This window comes from Scyliorhinus torazame, chromosome 9 (genome assembly GCF_047496885.1).
Source record: "Scyliorhinus torazame isolate Kashiwa2021f chromosome 9, sScyTor2.1, whole genome shotgun sequence".
Classification (NCBI taxonomy): Eukaryota; Metazoa; Chordata; class Chondrichthyes; order Carcharhiniformes; family Scyliorhinidae; genus Scyliorhinus; species Scyliorhinus torazame.
Genome location: NC_092715.1, coordinates 53470130 through 53490905, shown reverse-complemented (window position 1 = coordinate 53490905; position 20776 = coordinate 53470130). Strand labels below are relative to the sequence as shown.

Genomic DNA, 20776 nt, shown 5'->3' with positions numbered 1-20776 from the left:
CGAAGATGCGGCTCTGGGATCGGCTCACTAGCCATGGAAGGACCCACAGAACCCGTGACCTAGGTGGAAAATTATACGTGTTAGCGAGTGATCACCGAAGAAGAAGAGTTGCTGTCTGGGTGCCTTTTCAAAATTGCATCCGGATGCCATCCAGACCACCTCTTCACATATCACATTGGGAAACCCCCGACTGCATAATTAAAGAGAGCGTGGGACTTAGTCCTAGAATGGAAAATTCCATCCTTGGATCCAGGGGAACATTTTGCTGTCCCAGTCCTGCCCACTGCAGCTTCTGCTGTTGCTAGGACTAGGGAGCTGCCGGCCAATCTAAAGTCACTCCAAGCAATTAAAGCTCCTTTTAACATTAAATGGCTGTGGCGGGGCAGCATGTGTTATCACGATGCCTACTCCTACCATCCAAACAATCCAGGCCAAGGTTTTATTTAGGTCTATTACAAGCCAGCATACAGACTATGGCACTGAGTGGGGTAACGTGTGACAGGGCTAACAGAGGTCACCTGTGATGCCCAAGGTGCTCTCCTGTAGACTCCAAAAGGTGGTTAGAGAAGCATATTTGTTCATTTTACAATTAAAAGACAAATAGTTTCACAGAAACACTTGCGCATGATGAAGACGTTCACCTGAGCGAGGAGACAGGGAAAAACGCGAGATTAGCAGCCCGAGATGGAAAGTTTCTGACAGGACCTCGGTGATTTGGCTTCTTGGCCAATGTCAAGCTGAAGAAAGTTCTGCTACATCCAGGACTTGATTGCGCTCCATGGAACAGGATGCCACCTAGTGGATTAAGCACTGAAGAACAAAGCAGTTGATTGCAGAAAGAAGAAAAAGAAAATCTGGCCGTAAGAAAATAATGTCGGTTCAGTTCCTGAAAAAGAAGCTCGATACCTGAGCAGCAAGGCTGCATTGAGTGGCCATTTCTTGTTCCCAAATTACTATCATCCATTTAGAGAAGAGGAGTGATGGGGCTTCAGGAGTTTAAAATGTTATTTTCAGAATGGTAAGATTGAAGAAAAGGGGCAGGGGGATGATCTTGGGTTGGGATGTGGGGGGTGTTTGGAGTTGGTGGTCAAAGGTTAATGGAAGAATCAGGTAAAAAAATATTCTGATTGGCTAGGAAAAGGCAGATCGGTTAAATAGATCCACCGGTTCCAAACTTCACCAATAAAAACTGAACAAATACTGAGCCTAGTGATTTCAAATTGGAAACCCAGTGCAGAAGGAAACATTACTAAAGCAAGTGTAAGGAAGAAATGAAAACCTGATGAAGAGGAAAAAGGGGGCAGCATGGTGGCACAGGGGCCCGGGTTCAATTCCAGCCTTGGGTGACTGTCAGTGTGGAGTTTGCACATTCTCCTCGGGGTGCCCCGGTTTCCTCCCACAGTCCAAAAGATGTGCAGGTTAGGTGGATTGACCAAAGGCTAGGTGGGGTTATAAAGATGAGGCAGGGAAGTGGGCCTAGGTAGTGTGCTCTTTCATAGGATCGGTGCAGACTCGATGAGCTGAGTGGCTCCATCTGCATTGTAGATATACTATGACCCGATATTATAGTACACATAATGGGGTCATATCATGTTATTCTATCCACCATTTAAATAGGGGTATTTATATATTTTTAAACTTTCAATATTCTAAAACTATCAGGTGAATTCACTATAATAATAATCTTTATTGTCACAAGTAGGCTTATATTAACACTGCAATGAAGTTACTGTGAAAAGCCCCTAGATGCCACATTCCGGTGCCTGTTCGGGTACACATAGGGAGAATTCACAATGTCCAATTCACCTAACAGCACATCTTTCAGGACTCGTGGGAGGAAACTGGAGCACCCGGAGGAAACCCACGGTCCACGGGGAAAATGTGCAGATACTGCATAGACAGTGACCCAAGCCGGGAATCGAACCTGGGACCCTGGAGCTGTGAAGCAACAGTGCTACCCACTGTGCTATGAAAACACACTTATTTGTTAATATTTCACAAAATAATCGGAAGAATTATTTGGAAAGAATCCAGTTTGGCATGACTGTACAGGAGGAAATGTATAGGGCTTGAAATTCTGGACTCAAAGTTCCAATGGGTCTGCTCCACTGGTGAAAATGCAGTTGGGCCTGAAGGTGTGCTACTATCTGTGGCTCTGGGGCTCATTTCAAATGATGGGAATGGGTGATTTATTTGGTCAGGGGGAGTGCCCCCATGCCTGCAAGTGTTCATCTATTGTGTGCAACTCCCTCCGGAGAATACGGAGCTGACAACAGTTCCAGTGAAACCATATTAGGCTGAGCTGGTGCTGCTTGACGCATGGGGTAGAGATGAAGGCTTAGTCAATGCCCCCTTTTCCCCGCTCCATTTTCTAATATTGACTTTGACTGAAGGAAAGATAGGCAAAGTGCATAAACTAGCAGATAGTCTGCTGCGACAGTTTAACTGACCTCAGCAAATGTGAACATAAATTCTGATACATCATAAATCAGTGGATATAGCCTTAGAATTTATGTGTATTGTGCCCACTGGTAACTTATTTTCATTTCTTTTTATTGTAGAAAATTCCTTTGGGGTAACAGAAATGCAATTTAATCCAGAGTCTGCTTTAAAAGTAAGTTCCAAGTCTTGGAGTCAGAATGTCTCAGGAGGAGGTCTTTTGGTCCATCCAGTCCCATGCTGGCTCTCTGCAGGGCAACTCAACCAGTCCCATTCTCTTGCTCTACCCCTCGTAGTCCTGCAGGTTTATTTTCCTCCAGCGCCCATCCAATTTCTGTCTGAAATTGTTCATCATCTCCGCTTCCCCGTTCATCATCATCCCCGTTGGCAGCGAGTTCCGGATCATTGCCCCTTGCTGCTTGAAAACAAGTTGCCCCTCACATTCCTCTGCATCTCTGGCCGAAAACCCTAAACTTATGTTGACTCTCTCTCCATTTTACCTGCCTAATGTGCTTGAGAAAAAGGGAAATGATATTCTATATGCCACACATCAAGCTAGCTTTATTTTCCCCCGCATTATTCTCTTCCCTTTTTTTGATGCTAAAGACAGAACCTGGAAAAACAACAAAAGGAACTATGGCTTTTGGCGGCGGCGGGTGGGGGGGGGGGGGGGGGGGGGGGCTGTCAAGGCAGCTGGTGAAATTTGAATTCCATAGTTGGAAATATAAAGCTCGTCTCAGCCTGTGATGATGATGATGAAACTATCCCTGAATTTTATGTTTAAAAAGAAACCCCACCTGGGTCACGAATAATCTTCAGGGAAGGAATTGTGGCCTACCTGTGACTCCAGACCCACAGCAATGTGGTCGACTCTGAACAAGCCCCTCAGTTCAAGGGCAGTTAGGGACGGGCAACAAATGTGGCCGTGCTAGCGATGCCCACATCCCGTGAAAGAATTTGAATAAATGAACCAGCAAAATTGGTTGGGACATAGGTACTAATGTCCTTTTAGGGAAGGAAATCTGCCATCCTTACCTGGTCTGGCCTTCATGTGACTCCAGATCCACAGCAGTGCGGTTGACTCTTAAATGTCTTCTGAAATGGTCCAGCAAGCCACCCAGTTGTATTAAAACCTACAAAGCCAAAAGGAAAGAAACTGGGCGGACCACCAGGCATCGACCTAGACACCATAAACAACAGTGGCAAACCGGTAGCACAGTGGTTAGCACAGTTGCTTCACAGCTTCAGGGTCCCAGGTTCAATTCGCGGCTTGGGTGACTGTCTGTGTGGAGTCTGCACGTTCTCCTCGTGTCTGCATGGACTTCCTCCGGGCGCTCCAATTTCCTCCCAAAAGTCCCAAAAGATGTGATGTCACCCATGATGTCAAGAAGTGGCTGAAGCCACTGGATACTGCAAAGGGTATGGGATCTGACAACATTCCGGCAATAGTACTGAAGACTTGTGCTCCAGAACTTGCTGGGCCCTAGCCAAGCTGTTCCAGTACAGCTACAACACCGGCATCTGCACGGAAATGTGGAAAATTGCCCAGGTGTGTCCTGTACACAAAAAGCAGGAAAACCCCAACCCGGCCAATTACTGCCCATCAGCCTACTGTCAATCATCAGCAAAGTAATGGAAGGAATCAGCAACACTGCTCTCAAATGGCACTTACTCAGCAATAACCTGCTCACTGACGCTCAGTTTGGGTCCCGTCAGGGTCACTCAGCTCCTGACCTCATTATAGCCTTGGTTCAAACATGGACAACATAGTTGAACTCCAGAGATGAGGTGAGTGTCACTGCCCTTGACATCAGGGCAGCCTTTGACCGAGTATGGCATCAAAGATCCCCAGCAAAACTGGAGTCAATGGGAATCAAGGGGAAAACACTCCATTGGTTGGAGTCATACCTAGCACAAAGGAAGGTGGTTGTTGTTGTTGGAGGTCAATCACCTCAGTCCCAGGATAGCACTTAGGGTAGTGTCCTAGGCCCAACCATCTTCAACTGCTTCATCAATGACCTTCCTTCCAGCATCAGGTCCGATGTGGAGATGTTCATTGTCACAATATTCAGCACCATTCACGACTCCTCAGACACTGAAGCAGTCCACGTGCAAATGCAGCAAGATCTGGACTGACTTGGGCTGACAAATGGCAAATAACATTCGCCAGGCAACGCCCACCTCCAAAAAGAGAGAATTAAACCATCACTCCTCGACGTTCAATGGCATTACCATCACTGAATCCCCCACTATCAACATTCTGGGGGTTACCATTGACCAGTAAACAAATTGAATTAGGCATATTAATTCTGTGGCTACAAGAGCAGGTCAATGCTAGGAATTTTGTGGCCAGTATTCACCTGACCCCCCCCCCCCCCCCCCCCCCCACCCACCCACACACACACCCCACCCCAATGCCTGTCCATCATGTACAAGGCACAAGTCAGGAGTGTGATAGTGTGATGGAATACTCTACACTTGCCTGGATGAGTGTAGCTGCATCGACACTCAAGAAGTTCGACACAACCCAGGACAAAGCAGTCCGCTTGATTGGCACCCCATCCACAAACGTTCACTCCCTCCACCATCGACGCACAGTAGCAGGAGTGTGTACCATCTACAAGATGCACTGCAGGAACTCACCAAGGCTCCTGAGGCAGCACCTTCCAGACCCACAATTGCTACTATTTGGAGGGCAAGAGTAGCAGGTACACGGGAACACCGCCACTTGGAAGTTTCCCTCCAAGCCACGAACCATCCTGACTTGGAAATATATCACTGTTCCTTCACTTTCGTTGGGTTAAAATCTTGGAACTCCCTCCCTATCAGCACTGTGGATGTACCTACACCAGATGGACTTCAGCAGTTCAAGAAGGCAACTCACCATCACCTTCTCAAGGGCAATTAGGGGTGGGCAACAAATTCTGGCCTAGCCAGTAATGCCCACATCCCATAAAAACGAACCTGGTGTTGTAAGACTCCTTACTGTGCTCTCCCCAGTCCAACGCCGGCATCTCCACATCATAAAAATGAATGTAAAAAAAAGCTTGTGACACAGTTCCGGCACACTTGGCAAACCATTGCCAAATCTCTTAAGCATTACATAGAACTCACAGCAGGGGCCTCTGCCTATTCTGTCTAGTCTAGGCTGGCATTTATGCCCCCAAACGAGTCTCCTCCCACCCCTTTTCACCCAACCCTATTCTACAATATTCTGAGTTTTTAAACAACCTGGAGTAAAACATCATTGACGTGTGTTTATGGTCTGATAGAATTCTAATTTGCTCCAATATACAAACATTCTGTTTTATTACAATTGTGGAACATTTCTTTAAATAAATCTTCAGGTACTGCAGCAGCAACTTGAATCATTCGAAGTCCTGCGCCAGCAGACGTTGCAGAATGCCAGCTCGGTAAGCAATTTCCATTCTCACAACTTGTTGAGAAAGCAGTCAGCTTCATTTTCAGAAGAAAAAAATCAGGATAGATTTGTGCTGGGTCTGCAGTTGCATATCCTACAACCGCATGGCTCATAGCAATCAAATTCCAGAGGTGCCCAAGACTCATTGATTTTTTGGGTAGAATTTTATGATTATTTAAAAAGGGTTGTCACAGGCGGGAAAAGCAGACGGAAGCACATCAGCTGCAACCTGGGCGGCATGGTAACACAGTGGTTAGCACTGTTGTTTCACAGCACCAGGGTCCCAGGTTCGATTCTCGGCTTGGGTCACGGTCTGTGCGGAGTCTGCACGTTTTCCCTGTGCCTGCGTGGGTTTCCTCCGGGTGCTCCAGCTTCCTTCCACAAGTCCCGAAAGACATGCTGTTTCCTCCCACAAGTCCCGAAAGCCATGCTGTTAGGTAATTTGGACATTCTGAATTGCCTAACAAAATCTGTCTAACTCTGCCTTGGTAAATCTAAAGACTAAGTCTCCACTACTTTCTGGGGAAGAAAGTTCCACACCCTTTGGGAGCAAAAAAGTCATCTATGTCTTAAAAGGGAGACCATTTACTTTTAAACTCTCCCCTAATTTTAGTCTCCACCACAAGTGCAACCATTCTCTGGGCATCCGCCTTATCAAGTCCTCCCAGGATACTTTTTGTTACAATAAAACCATTTCTTATTCTTCTAATCTCCAACGGGTATAGGCCTAACGGTATGACCTGTCTTCCTAAGACAACACATTGGTTTTGAGTATAAGGGCAGCAGTCTTCTTCAGTCTGTATTCAGTGAGAGTTTTCTCTTGAACTAATCTTAAGATGTTGGCCTCCAGAGGCAACCTCATGGCATAGTCACATAAGTCTGGATCAAAACCAGCTGTGACAATCAGCTGGTTACACTTCAAAGCCCCAGCATACGTCATCACAGGAATGAATCCAATGAACTTTCCCTAAACTGCTTCATAAGCAATTATATATATTTTTAAAAAATAAGATGCCCAAAACTGAACATGCTGCTCCAGATGTGGTCTCACCAAAGTCCTGTCCAGCTGTAATAAAACCTTCCTACTTTTATATTCAATCCCTCTTGCAATGAACCCCAATGTTCCATTTGCCTTACTAATCACATGCTGTACCTGCAAACTAACATATGCACCAGGACACCTAGACTCTCTATACCACCAATTTCGGCAATCTTTCTCCATTTAAATAGTACATTTCTTTTCCATTCTTCCTACCAAAGTGGAAAACTCACACTTACCCATATTATACTCCACCTACCACATTTCTGTTCTCACTTAACCCCATCTATATCCCTTCACAAACTCTTGACCTTCTCTCGACAGCTTGGCATCATCAGCAAAATTGGGAGCCAGTGAATGAGGGAAGGAAAGGCGGTGGGACCAGGATTGGAGCAAGACATGTGGTTCTTAGAGTACCATTCACTATTATTAGCCATCCCTCTCCTTTCTACTTCAAAACAGTGGCATAATTTTCTAGAGTTATATTAAAGTATGCACAGCAATGCCGACAGAAAAATTCTGAGCAAAATCCAAAATAAATTTGCATTTAGACCAAATATTTGTGAATTGCATTTTTTCTGTACTATTGATATCACCGACCATCTTAATATATTTCTTATAAGAACTAGGAGCAGGAGTAGGCCATCTGGCCCCTCGAGCCTGCTCCGCCATTTAATGAGATCATGGCTGATCTTATCATAGATTATCATAGAAGTTACAGTGCAGAAGGAGGCCATTCGGCCCATTGAGTCTGCACCGGCTCTTGGAAAGAGCACACTACCCAAAGTCAACACCTCCACCCTATCCCCATAACCCAGTAACCCCACCCAACACTAAGGGCAATTTTAGACACCAAGGGCAATTTATCATGGCCAATCCACCTAACCTGCACATCTTTGGACTGTGGGAGGAAACCAGAGCACCCGGAGTAAACCCACGCACACACGGGGAGGATGTGCAGACTCCGCACAGACAGTGACCCAAGCCAGAATCGAACCTGGGACCCTGGAGCTGTGAAGCAATTGTGCTATCCACAATGCTACCGTGCTGCCTTTATTATGCCTAAAAATGAAAGATAGCTTTCATTTCTCTGTTTAATGTGACAAAAGTCTTTTCTTGTTAAGCTGTCCATAAATCACTGTCATTGGGGCAGCCTTGCTAGGATATTTGCCTCAAAATCCATGCTGCTTTTGCATTACTCACGCAGGCAAGTTGATAGTGGACAGATGACTGCAGGATATGCGTAATGCTGGGAGGAATTGCTAAATAATTAACAATTATCTGAACTTTCGCGGTTGGTTACTGTGCCTGGAGAGTATTATCCACACTATAAAATTATTTCATTTTTGTTTGTTTTCCCTGCTGTTCTTTATTTTGTGTACATACATGAGGCAGATCATTGTTGTGTAAAATACAGTGAAATCTATAAAAATAAAGCAATTGCTCCACATGAAAATCACAAAGATTTTTCTTTTGTTGTACTTTCGGAGAAGACCATAATATTCCATAGGGTATGGAAAGCAAGTCAGGATTTTGGTGCTTTTAAGAATATTGTTGAACTTAAAAAAAAAAAAATCTTTTTATTGGCATTTTCAAAATTATACACATTGCTGTTCGTTTTCATTTATTGTACGGCACAAAGGTTCCTTCTTAGGTTTCTCGGTTTAGTCTGTTGCCGTCTGGCTGCCTCAGCCTACAATCCTCCCTATCATCCCCCCCTCCCTCCAGCTCCTCTCTCCTTGACCCACCCTCCCTTCCCCCCCTTTACACCTCTGTTCCCCATTTTGTCTTGCTGAGTTTTGCTACCTCGCCATGTGGGCGTGGTTGGCCGGGCCTCCTTGGCAACGTTCACATCTATCCTCCACCTCTGGGATGAACTTGTTCATTCGAGTTCTGGTAAAGTGGGCTCGATGTACCACTTTTAACTGCGTTAGGTTGAGCCTCGTGCATGTGGAGGTAGAGTTGACCCTGTGCAGTTCTTTGCTCCAGAGTCCCCACCCTATTTTGAACCCCAAGGCTTCCTCCCATTTCCTCCTTGTCGTGTCCAGTTCAGTGTCAGCCCTCTCTAGCAGCCGTTCGTACATGTCACTACAGTTCCCTCTGCCTAGGATGTCTGCATCCAGTAACTCTTCTAATAGTGTCTGTTGTGGTGGTCGCGGGTATGTCCTTGTCTCCTTCCATAGGAAGTTTTTAAGCTGCAGGCATCTGAGTTCATTGCCTTTAGCTAGTTGGAATCTTTGCGTCAGTTCTTCCAGTGTTGTGACCCTACTGTCAGTGTATAGGTCCCTGACTGTCAATGTCCCCCCGCTATCCTGTCTCCACCTTTTGAAGGTGGCGTCGGTGCGTGCTGGTGTGAATTTGTGGTTATTGCAGATGGGGGCTTTGTCAGACATTTCGGCAGTCCAAATTGCTGCCATAGTTGGTTCCAAGAATATTGTTGAATTAACAGGTTTTGTCAAGCCGAAGGATGGGTGTCACGGTAACACAGTGGTTAGCACTGTTCATTCACAGCACCAGGGTCCCAGGTTCAATTCCCGGCTTGGGCCACTGTCTGTGCAGAGTCTGCACGTTCACCGTGTCTGCGTGGGTTTCCTCCAGGTGCTCCGGTTTCCTCCCACAAGTCTCGAAAGACGTGCTGTTAGGTTAATTGGATATTCTGAGTTCTCCCTCTGTGTACCCGAACAGGTGCCGGAATGTGGCGACTACGGGGTTTTCACAGTAACTTCATTGCAGTGTTAATGTACTTGTGACAATAATAAAGAATATTATTGTTTCTGGCGCTCTTCAGAAGAACATTCTTAGCAGCCAGGAACTGAGGCAAATGAAAGATGTAAGCAATCTAGAACGATAGTTTGGAGTCTTCTGGAGCCTTGTACACATTTTTATCCAAATGAGGGTCGAGTGAGGGCTAGTAAATGACCTTCTGCATGAGGTAAACCAAAAGTCCATTTGAGCTAAGTGATTTTCCAAGGAGGGGGGTGACCATCCTGATATCTTCGTTATCTGTCCCATATTAACTGGGTAGAAATATTCAAACAAATGATTCACATTGGGTAAATTACCAGCCCTTATAGAAATGTGTTCTCGGTCACAGGGGTCAGTCCTCATCAGTCTTCCGCAGATGGAAGATGGGCCAGGGAAAATGGTGGAAGGCTATAGGAAGAGTTCCCAAACACTTTGGCTGGAGAGCAGAATGCTGGGAGTCACAACAGACAAGTGTGTTGTGATCAACCCAATTATGTGCCAACCATCCGTCTATCCTCTGGGATCTATCACAGGTCATTTGGTTTTCCTGCCAATGCCTTTCTATGTACCTTTCCCCTCTCAAAGGCCTTCTCCGTGGCAACATGCATCACAGATGCCTTGTATCCAAGTTGTAATGTTGACTAGCTATCCTTCAGACCCTAATTTAATTCTATCTTGAAATGATATATGATAGTTAAAGTATAATCATTTACAAAATCCGATATTAATGTCTTCCCTGGACTTTGGAGACATAGATGCTTCTGTCATTGTCTACAAGTGTACACCTAACACCTTCTTCTGTGTAAAACAGCCCATCACCCCCTTCAATCTTTAACAATCAAACCACTCAGGTTTGCTGTCAACAGAATTCAAAATAGTCTATGGGACCCCAATCATTCCTCCATTCTACCCTGTATTAAATACGAGTTCCAAACTCTCACAATCTTAAAAACTTTTGCATCCGTAACAAGACAAATAACACAGTCTACAATACTGGCAGGCTAATTCCTTACATATGAGTAAAGGCTGAGGGTTTGGAAGGACAGTTGGTAACCAGCATAAAACAGGCAGTGGATTGGAGAAAGAGAGAGAAAATTCGAGGGGGAAAATACACCATTCAGAAAGCATAGTTGACATTAGTTTTGTAAATAGAAACATTGAATACAAAAGAAAATGGATGTCATGCTAAACATTAAAAAGAATAGTTGTTTGGTCTCAGCTGGGGCATTGTATACAGTTCTGTGCACTACACTTTAGGAACTGTTGTGCTTTGCGTCTCAGAGATTTGCAGAGATGACACACATCAGGTTCTATGTGTGAACAGGAGGTCTATTCAATGCTTTAAATTGTCTCCAGCCTAAAGCTTCCAGTTTCTCTGTAAGCATGCCCACTTGCTTAACTAACAGCACACAGCATAGATAACACTCAATAGATACACATAGTCAAACACTGAACAATTGAAAACAAAAAAGCCTTTGCAGAGAGTATAAAGGACATTTACCAGGATGATACCAAGGATGTGGTTTTTCAATGGTGTGGAGTGAGTGGAGAACCTGGGATCGTTAAGAGCTGAGAAAGTTAAGGAAGACCTAACAAAGGTACACAAAATGAGGAGGCGGTTTGAAATGCCAAATATGGGGAAACTGTTTCTTCTGGCAACTGGGTTGACGCACAAAGGTCATAATTAAAAATCTTTGACAAAAGAATTGAAGGAGAAATTAGAAGTTCTTTCACTCAGGCGTTTGTTAAGATCTGGAATGCACTGTCTGAAAAGGTGGTGGAATCAGATTCCATAATGAGCTTAAAATGACAAATGGACATGTATTTGAAGATAGTTAATTAATGAAGTTATGACGGAGAGGCTGGGGTATGGATCTAATTGGACAGCTCTTTCATAAAGCCAGCACAGGTACAATGACCACATGGCCTTTTCCTGTGCTGTAAAATTCTATGATTCTACTGTGTTTTTTTCTTATCTTCAGTCTAATTAAGACAAACCTTGTGAAAATTTATCTGTAGATAAATTAATAGCTTATTTTACTGTTATTTTGACTCCTGAGGAATCAATAACAACTTGCATTTATATAGCACCTTTACAGCAGTGAAACACCCTCAGATGGTTCATGGGACCAAAATGAGACACAAATCGGCACCAAACCAGAGAAGGAGACAATATGACAGGTGACCAAACAATGAGTCCAAGAGATTGGTTTTAGGGAGGTGGAAATTCTGCATGGCCAGGACTATGGGGAAATTAGGTACTGTTTTTGAAGTTGGGGATCCAACATTAGTTGAAGAGATCGCTCTTGCTCACAGGAGAAGGCGGTTATAGTCGTTACCAGGTATCACTTTATACTCAGTAGGAACATCAAGCAAAGCACAAAACTTAGATACTATTGACCTCCATTCGGTGGAGCAGGTTACTGAAATGGCTTCCACCGTGTGATACTACTCAATCATATCAGTAACACAAAACGGACTATTCATAGGCCAAAAAGGGATGTGATGTATGGAGAGCCATTTTCACCAGAGAGGAATTTTGTGAGTTTTTAAACAGTAACTACACATATAAAATGGCCTCCCTCAAGACCAAGCTTGTTACTTGTAGTTTTCTATAATATTAAAAAGGATCAACCTAATGTATGTGGAACTTGCTACAGGATCGGGAGACCCCAGAATGTAACAGAATTAATGAGGCAATACATTCCTGTCGTTTAGCCTCAATCAAAAATGTTACTCCAGATGGGCAGCAGGAGGGATTTCTGGGGCTAGAGGGCAACATCCCAGGATCCTACAAAATTTGGTTTTGAAGAAATAGTTCATGTCCAGGAACTAATCTCTATATTGTCTGAGGAGTCAAAGTTGCATAGGAGAGGTCAATAGAGAAGTTAATGCTGTAAGTGTTGAATGAGAACAGGGTGATAGAAGCTATGGATGACTGGAGGGACCACAGGAGAAAGGAGCTAAACTTTACAACATCAAAGCTTCTCTGCATCTATCTGTAACTGCTTGGCCGCAAATGCAGATGACTTGAGCCATGATTGTAATAGAAATGTACAAAATATGAAATGATATTGACGCAATGCACCTGGAACACAAATTCAAAGGCATCAGACCAAGGTGAAAGCTGGCGAAAGTGAAAGTTAGGTTAGGTGTCAGGAAGGGGTTGTTTGGCGAATGTTGTCACCACTTGGAATGGCCTCCCAGGTAGAATAGCTGAGATAAAAGCCTCTTTCTCATTGAGGAGTGAGTGGTGACATGATGGAGCTCAAAGTAAAATTTCTCCTCACTGTCTCAGCTAAAATGATCTCCGCATCTATATTATTTTATGATAATGTTATGTTAATAGAGCTTTTAAAAATCCTTACATTAAATGTTTTGTGCTTCAGGTTCAATATGAAATTAATGAGATATTCAACAGGGGTAAATTGGATGCAAGCAGCCACCAGTTCAGGCCATTGCAGCAGTCTCTCAACTATAATTGTGAAAATCCTCAACTGTTGAAGGTGTAGTATTTAGCCAAAAAGGTTAATCACCAACTCATTGATAATTGCACAGAGTCCTGTTAAATTTGCACAATTGTGCTCAGAAAATGATTCCCCCTCCCTCTAATGTCTTTTAAAAATAAATAAATTTAGAGTACCCAATTCATTTTTTCCAATTAAGGGGCAATTTTGTGTGGCCTATCCACCTAGCCTGCACATCTTTGGGTTGTGGGGGCGGAACCCACGCAAACACGGGGAGAATGCGCAAAGTCCACACGGACAGTGACCCAGAGCCGCGATCGAACCTGGGACCTCGGCGCCGTGAGGCAGCAGGGCTAACTCAGCGACTGTGGCACATATAGCTTCACTTTTCTTCTCACTAATTTCTGTCCTCCGATCCTGAGATTATTGACAATGTTTGGGATAGACTTCCATGTCAATTTTTCACCCCCGAATAACTTTCTCAAATATCTTATTGACATGTAACCCTTGTGAGAGATACTTATCTGTGGGCTATCACAGTTGGGTTAAATCTTGTACAAAAGTCAAATACTTGGAATTCAGCAATAAAAATAGGAAATGCTGGAAATACTTGGCAGTTCAGGCAGCATCTATGGAGCGAGAAACACGTTAACGGGTGGATAATCCCATCTTGGTGCAGGGCCAAGTAGGGCCAATCCCATCAGGTAGGCTTTAAAAATGGGAACAAGATTCCCCCGCCCATTTGTGGCACTGGCAATTTACACCGGTCTAGGATAAGGGGGCCGGTTGAGAGCCCACATACTATGTCCCAACGTTGCTGGGGTCATTGCAGAAGTGGGCATTTAAACCTTTAGCAATGTTAATGGAGTCAGGCTAATTTTGGAAGGTAACCTTAATCACACCTGCACAGAGGTGTGGTGTATCATGGGGGAAGCATAGGAAAGGTAAGTATGAAAGTATTTCCTACTTCACATGTTATCATGAAATGCTGCACCCTAAGCTATATGTTTCTAATACAGGACGCAATCAGGGTGCTTTCTTTTGAACAGGTAAGTACCCTTTAAATGTGGTTGCCTGATACTGGCAAGCTGCAAATGGAAAGCATTGTGCAAGTGGAAAATTCTTCAGATGCATTAGAATATATTATCCACTGGAAAATGTGTTTATCTGCACTGTACAATAGCAACATATAAATCTGATGGTGAGAATGTCCTCATTGTTTTGATTTTTTTTCCCTTGAAGCTCACCTGAGCCATTTGTTTGGCTATTTCAAATATTTACCAGAATGATGAGCTTTTATTCAAACCTTGAAGCTTGAAAAGGTGACAAAGAGAGTGAAGTGGACAAAGTAAGGGAAGATCTGTGATAGAATTTAAAACAGGAGAAAATCATTGACAACCAATGGGATAATTGTGCAAAGCAAAAGGGGTGTTAATGGGACAAACAAAGAATCAAGCATCATTTCAAACTCAACACTGAGCACAACAAGTTCAGATCATAACCTCTGCCACCCTTTATTTGGTTTTATACTTTTTGGTTCTGTTTTTGGATGACAGTTGCTGGCAATGATTCTGTTTTCCCATTTACACTACAGTTTGTTTCTTTATTTGTCCCATTGCCAGCCATTTCTGCTTTGCACCATCAACTCGTTCATCACCAATTTCTTCTGTATTCCACCGATCAGAGTCCATTGCATTTGTTCTTTCCTCCCTTCCCCCTTTCTCTACCGATATACTGCTTTAAACTGGTACGTTACTAACTTTTTCCAGTTCTAACGAATAGGTCATCAACCTATAACGTTAACTCTTAAGGCTGAATTTTCCACAATATCAGTAAAGGCCAATAACGGACAGGAAAAGCAGCATTAAAGGTTCCCAAAAGGGACATGGTTTCCCCCACCTTATCATCCTGAATTTAGTCACAAAAAACATAAAGGGGCGGGTCCCATGATGTAATGCTGGTAGGGCAGGTTCTGATTGGGCCCACCCAGCCAGCAACTTAGTCCCTCGTAGATCTGGGTGGCATTTTTAAAGGCCATCCCAGTGCATGAGAGCTCGCCTGGAACTTTTCACACTCCTCCCCCCTCCCTCCACACTGCTCTCCAGCATTGTCCGGCCTTCGTTTCTATTTCAACCTGCTGAGCTTTGCCAAAGAACCTTAGTTAGGCCACACTTGGAGTATAGTGTTCAATTCTGGTCGCCACACTACCAGAAGGATGTGGAGGCTTTAGAGAGGGTGCAGAAGAGATTTACCAGGATGTTCCCTGGTATGGAGGGCATTAGCTATGAGGAGCGGTTGAATAAACTCGCTTTGTTCTCACTGGAACGAAGGAGGTTGAGGGGAGACCTGATAGAGGTATACAAAATTATGAGGGGCATAGACAGAGTGGATAGTCAGAGGCTTTTCCCTGGGGTAGAGGGGTCAATTACTAGGGGGCATAGGTTTAAGGTGAGAGGGGCAAGGTTTAGAGTAGATGTACGAGGCAAGTTTTTTTACACAGAGGGTAGTGGGTGCCTGGAACTTGCTACCGGAGGAGGTGGTGGAAGCCGGGACGATAGTGACATTTAAGGGGCATCTTGACAAATACATGAATAGGTTCGGAATAGAGGGATACGGACCCAGGAAGTGTAGAAGATTGTAGTTTAGTCAGGCAGTATGGTCGGCACGGGCTTGGAGGGCTGAAGGGCCTGTTCCTGTGCTGTACTTTTCTTTGTTCTTTGTTCTTAAATCTTCTCTATTTCCATTTCCAATTTTCAGCGTCTGTATTATTTTGCTTTTAGTCCTGCATTATTACTCTAATTGAATTCCACTTGGTTCAGCTACTCAGTGAAGGAACTTGCTGAGACATTGAAGAAGTAACCTCCTGTCTATTTCCTTTTAAAAGTAAATTTAGAGTATCAAATTTTTTTTTCTCACCAATTAAGAGGCAATTAAGCGTGGCCAATTCACCTACCCTCCACATCTTTGGATTGGGGGGTTGAGACCCACGCAGACATGGGGAGAATGCACATGGGCAGTGACCCGGGGCCGAGATCGATCCCGGGTCCTCAGCGGCGTGAGGTAGTGATGCTGACCACTGCGCCACCGTGCCACCCCAAAACACGTTTCCAAGAATTTTATTTGAAATAAATTTAGAGTACCCATTTCCTGTTTTCCAACCAAGGGACAGGTTAGCGTGGCCAGTGCATCTAACCTGCACATCTTTGGGTTGTGGGGTTGAGACCCACGCAGACACGGGGAGAATGTGCGAACTCCGCACGGACAGTGACCCAGAGCTGGGATCGAAGCTGGGACCTCAGCACCATGAGGCAGCAGTGCTAACCACTGCACCACTGTGCTGCCCAAGAATAAGCATTGCAATTCAACTTTTGAAAGGTTATTAATCTATAACTTTCTGAGTTTAGTTCAAGATAACTGCTCCCGAGGAATGTGTGTTTGGAAAGGAACGCACCTCATGCAATCATTTTTTTTGTTCTATTTTAGGCTAGAAACAATCCAGGTGGAATCTCTTCTCAACGTCCCCGTGCAGAGCAGAAGCCATCTATTGATCAGACCGGTCTGTTGCATGCCATTCATGTCAATAAAATGAATGAAGTCTTAATTCAAAACAGGGATTCACTTCTGCAATCTTCAGAGGATATTTTGGAGACCCCGATGCCAGTAAGCTTAATGGAAGAATTCCCATTCAGAAACCCGTCTCTTCAGCACATGGGCAACCAGATTGATTGCCAAACACCTCTTCAGATTTCTGGTACAAGTTCCGCCTGCCGTTCTGCAGCACACTCGCCGGCCTCAAATTTCAACTCCTCTCCTACTAAAGAGCCTGTGGATGGTCACAACAGAGGCATGGTGCTTTTGCTACAATATAATGATGAAAGTCGGGCAATATTAGAGAAAATTTGTATTGCCAGTGAGCAGATGAAGCTGCAACCGGAAAGATCAGAGAAGTGGGAGGTGATCCTTCGTTGCGAACTTCAGCGCCTTCGAACTGTAGCTCAAGCTACAGGGAAAGCAACTGGTGCGAAATCCACCCAAACCCCTCCAGAAATATCTTTTAGCATTGAAAGTTTAAATTTGGAAATAGACGTAGAAAATAAGGCTGAGAAGGTTTTAGAACTAGAAACACTGGTAATTAGGTTACAGAATTCTATGGGTATGTTGGAAAAATGCAACCTAGATCTTCACAGGCAACTGGGAAGAGGATGTGGTTCCAATAGTCCACTTCATAGGAACCACTGGATCAAAACAGCAAATAAAATGGTGATTCCGAACCAGAAACTTATTCAGAACCAAATTCAGAACCTTAAGAGCCAGAACGATGACAAAATAAATGAATTCACTACTCTTTACGAAAAACATGAGAGCAGCTCAAATAATGAATTGACACCACTGTTCAGGACTTCAGAAAGACCCGGCCATGTTTGCCAAATGGAGAAACAAAGGGAGCACTGCAATAACATGATTGGGGAGAAAAAGACTGAGATTAATTCACTTGCTGATGGTCCTCTACCAGAATATGGTAATAAAGCGTTCAATGGATTGTGGCATGAGGAAGAGAAAGTAGATGTTAAATCCCGAGCTGAAGACTTTGCAACAACTTTTGATTCTGTTCTGCAGGAAAACACAGAATATAAAAGAAAAGTCTCTCAGTTAGAAGAAGAAAGAAGAACACTTAAACTTCAATTCACTGAAATGGAGGAGAAAAGGAATATCTGCATTGAAGAGTTCAATGCATTACTCAGGAGGCACGATGGTCTCCGGAATCTAAACGAAGCCCTTGAAGCTGATCGAGATCAGCTAACCATTGAAAAGGGAAGCATCCAGAGATTAGTGGATAAGATGATGGGAGAAAAGGAAGACTTGCTTGCTGTCATTGGAGCAAAAGAAACCATTCTGCAGTTGGAGAAGACAAAGGAAGCAGTGCACGCTGTTAGTGCAAATGCATTGCAGTTAGAGAATCAGAAAATGAATCAAAGTCTAAATGAATTAAAGAAAGAGATAGCATTCCTGAAAAATGAGTTAGAAAAAGCTAGTTGTGAAATTCAGTGTACAAGAGCAAAGTATTTTGTGTTGAGGACGAAGAATCTGATGCTTTTTCAGCTTGTCCAGGAAGTCAGGGACAAAAACCAGAAACTGGAACAGTCACTGCAAAATTCTGTCACTACAAACAAGTCTCTGCAGAAAGAGGTCGACGAGGCCAAAATGGAAAGATTCCCGAATGAGATTGAACGAGCAAAGCAAGGGATGGTGATGAGCTCGACTGGAAGCTGCTCGGGTGACCTGGTGAGGAAATGTGAAATGTTGTCCAAGGTTGTGGAGATGCTCACTGAGGAAAATCAGATTCTCAACCAGGATCTTGAGAAATACATAAAAGCAAACGTGCAGCTGGAGTCTACCGTGAGAGTGCTTGATGAAGAATGGCTGGTATTGGGAAATCACACACGGAGCATAAAGCAAGAAATGAATGTCTTAAATCCAGAAATAGGGCAAGTGTGCACATCTTGTTTAACCAATGGTACCAACGCTGCTCAAATTTGTCGCCAAGGAAGGGAAGATGAGATGTCAGACAATCAGCTCAATCTTTCAGATATACCATTCAATAGCACAAATTTCTCTTTTGGCCCTGATTTCAGGATGACTCTATGCAGCAGTCCCAAAGGTACAACATATATGGAAAAAAAAACATTTGATCAAACTATAGAGTTATTTCCTGAATTTTATCTCAATAGATTGATAAAAAGTGAATTTTATAATAGATGTGAAATGTATAATATGGTGCAGATCAGCCAGTCATAGATTTATACCTTATAATTCCTGAGATACGGGGGAAGCATTTTCAGAGGAAATGAGGGAATATTAAAAAATTGGTGCTAAACCACATCCAGCTATTCTCTGAGCGGACAGTATTTAGTATCTGTTTCAAACTGGCTTTTAATCAAATTGAAGGGAAATTATTTTATTCCAGCAGCCATGTTTTTGCTTGTCGATCGTAAACTTCTTAAAGACTGTCCTCTGCTGGACAGCTATTCCATGTCAGAATGTTAAACGTGACTGGAGTGCTTCCAGTTGGAAAGTCACATTTCTAGAGAGTGTGAATTGCAATTAGGGCGAATCGTGGAACCCCCATTTCTCAACTTGCAATCCCCACTGGCCGTGGGGGGGATGCGAAATCATCCTTATCACAGAAAAATACAAGTGCAGAAGAGGCCCTTCAGCCCATTGAGTCTGCACTGACACACGGAAAATACCTGACCTACCGACCTATCCCATTTGCCAGCACTTGTCCTGTAGCCTTGAATGTTATCACACGCCAAGTGCTCATTCAGGTACTTTTTAAAGGATGTGAGGCAACCCGCCTCTACCACCTTCCCAGGCAGTGCATTCCAGACTGTCAGCACCCTCTGGGTAAAAATGTTTTTCCTCACATTACCCCTAAACCTCCTGCCCCTCATCTTGAACTTGTGGCCCCTCATAACTGACCCTTCAACTAAGGGGAACAGCTGCTCCCTAACCACTCTGAACAGTGAATATCAAAAGGTCCACAATCTTTGGGCTGAATTCCACGGCGGTGGGGGGAAGGCACTTTGCTCGACCCCCTCCCGGACTACTTGTTAGAAACACACCAAGAGCAGCCTTCACAAGTTAATTGGGGGTCCACTGCCCTTCAGGGAAAGGACGTCCCATCCTTGGGAGCTGGGCGGCACCTGAATAGTTCGAGCAGCACCAGAGCTCATCGAGGTCACAGCCGGGACTACAAGCAGTCTGAAGGAGAAGGCCCATGGTGATCAGACGTGGTTGGGGATGTCCTGATCTATTCCCTTCACTTCAGAGACCTCTTCTCTTCAGTACCTTCAGTACTGCTCTCCACAAACCTGGACCAGCACTCGTGGGGGTCTCATGGGGGATTAGAAGCCCCTAGGTGTATGCCGTTACTGCAAGTTGGTACCCTGGCACCGCTGGTATCAGCCTGGCACCCTGGCACTACAAGGCTGACACCCTAGCAGTACCACCTGGGTGCCAGTCTAGCACTGCCAAGGTGCCCATATGGCACTGTCAGCTGGCAGGGGCACTGCCAGGTTTGAACTATCAAGATGCCAAGCTGATATATTTTTTGCACGGTGGTGATCGGGCATGTGTGTTGGGGAAGTGCGGAGAAGCGTTAGGACCCCCACATAGTGAGCTGGGGCTGTGTCGGGGATCGTGTCTGGGATTCCAGAGTGCCATTTAAAAATGGTGTCCTGATCTCTTGCTACACTGAGATCCAGAGAGCGGAGCTCCTCAGTGCAGGAAAAGGGGCTATGTGCGGCCTTGGCCGTGCATTCCCCACTGAGGCCCCATATCTAACCCGCGTGCTGTTTGATAGCGTTGTGTTTCTCAGGGCTGCGAGGGCTGGGAAACACGTAGCTAAACGCGCTCGCTATGGGACTTTTGATATACCTTCAATTCACCAAGAGGCCGATAGAGCGAGTGAACATAAGGCTTTATTAGTCGTGAACTTGCCTAGCCAGAGTCGGCTGTGCAGATGAGTGCCACCCGCAGGTGGCTGGGTTATATATGGCCCCGGTGAGGGTGGAGCCAGAGACGGAGCCCGCCAGGGTTACAGTACAGTACCTGGAAGCAGCTCGTATCACCACTTCCAGGTCATAGGTTACATTAGGTGGATAC

General features: G+C 44.5%; 1 protein-coding gene across 1 annotated transcript; it reads left to right on the top strand.

Annotated features, from left to right (window-relative positions):
• Nucleotides 1–400: 400 nt before the first annotated feature.
• Nucleotides 401–18907, top strand: LOC140429966 (coiled-coil domain-containing protein 110-like). The gene is made up of 5 exons (XM_072517553.1): nucleotides 401–488; nucleotides 2562–2614; nucleotides 5787–5852; nucleotides 13034–13150; nucleotides 16595–18907. The coding sequence occupies exons 1-5, from the start codon at nucleotides 401–403 to the stop codon at nucleotides 18905–18907; spliced, it is 2637 nt and encodes an 878-aa protein (XP_072373654.1).
• The last annotated feature ends 1869 nt before the right edge of the window (nucleotides 18908–20776 follow it).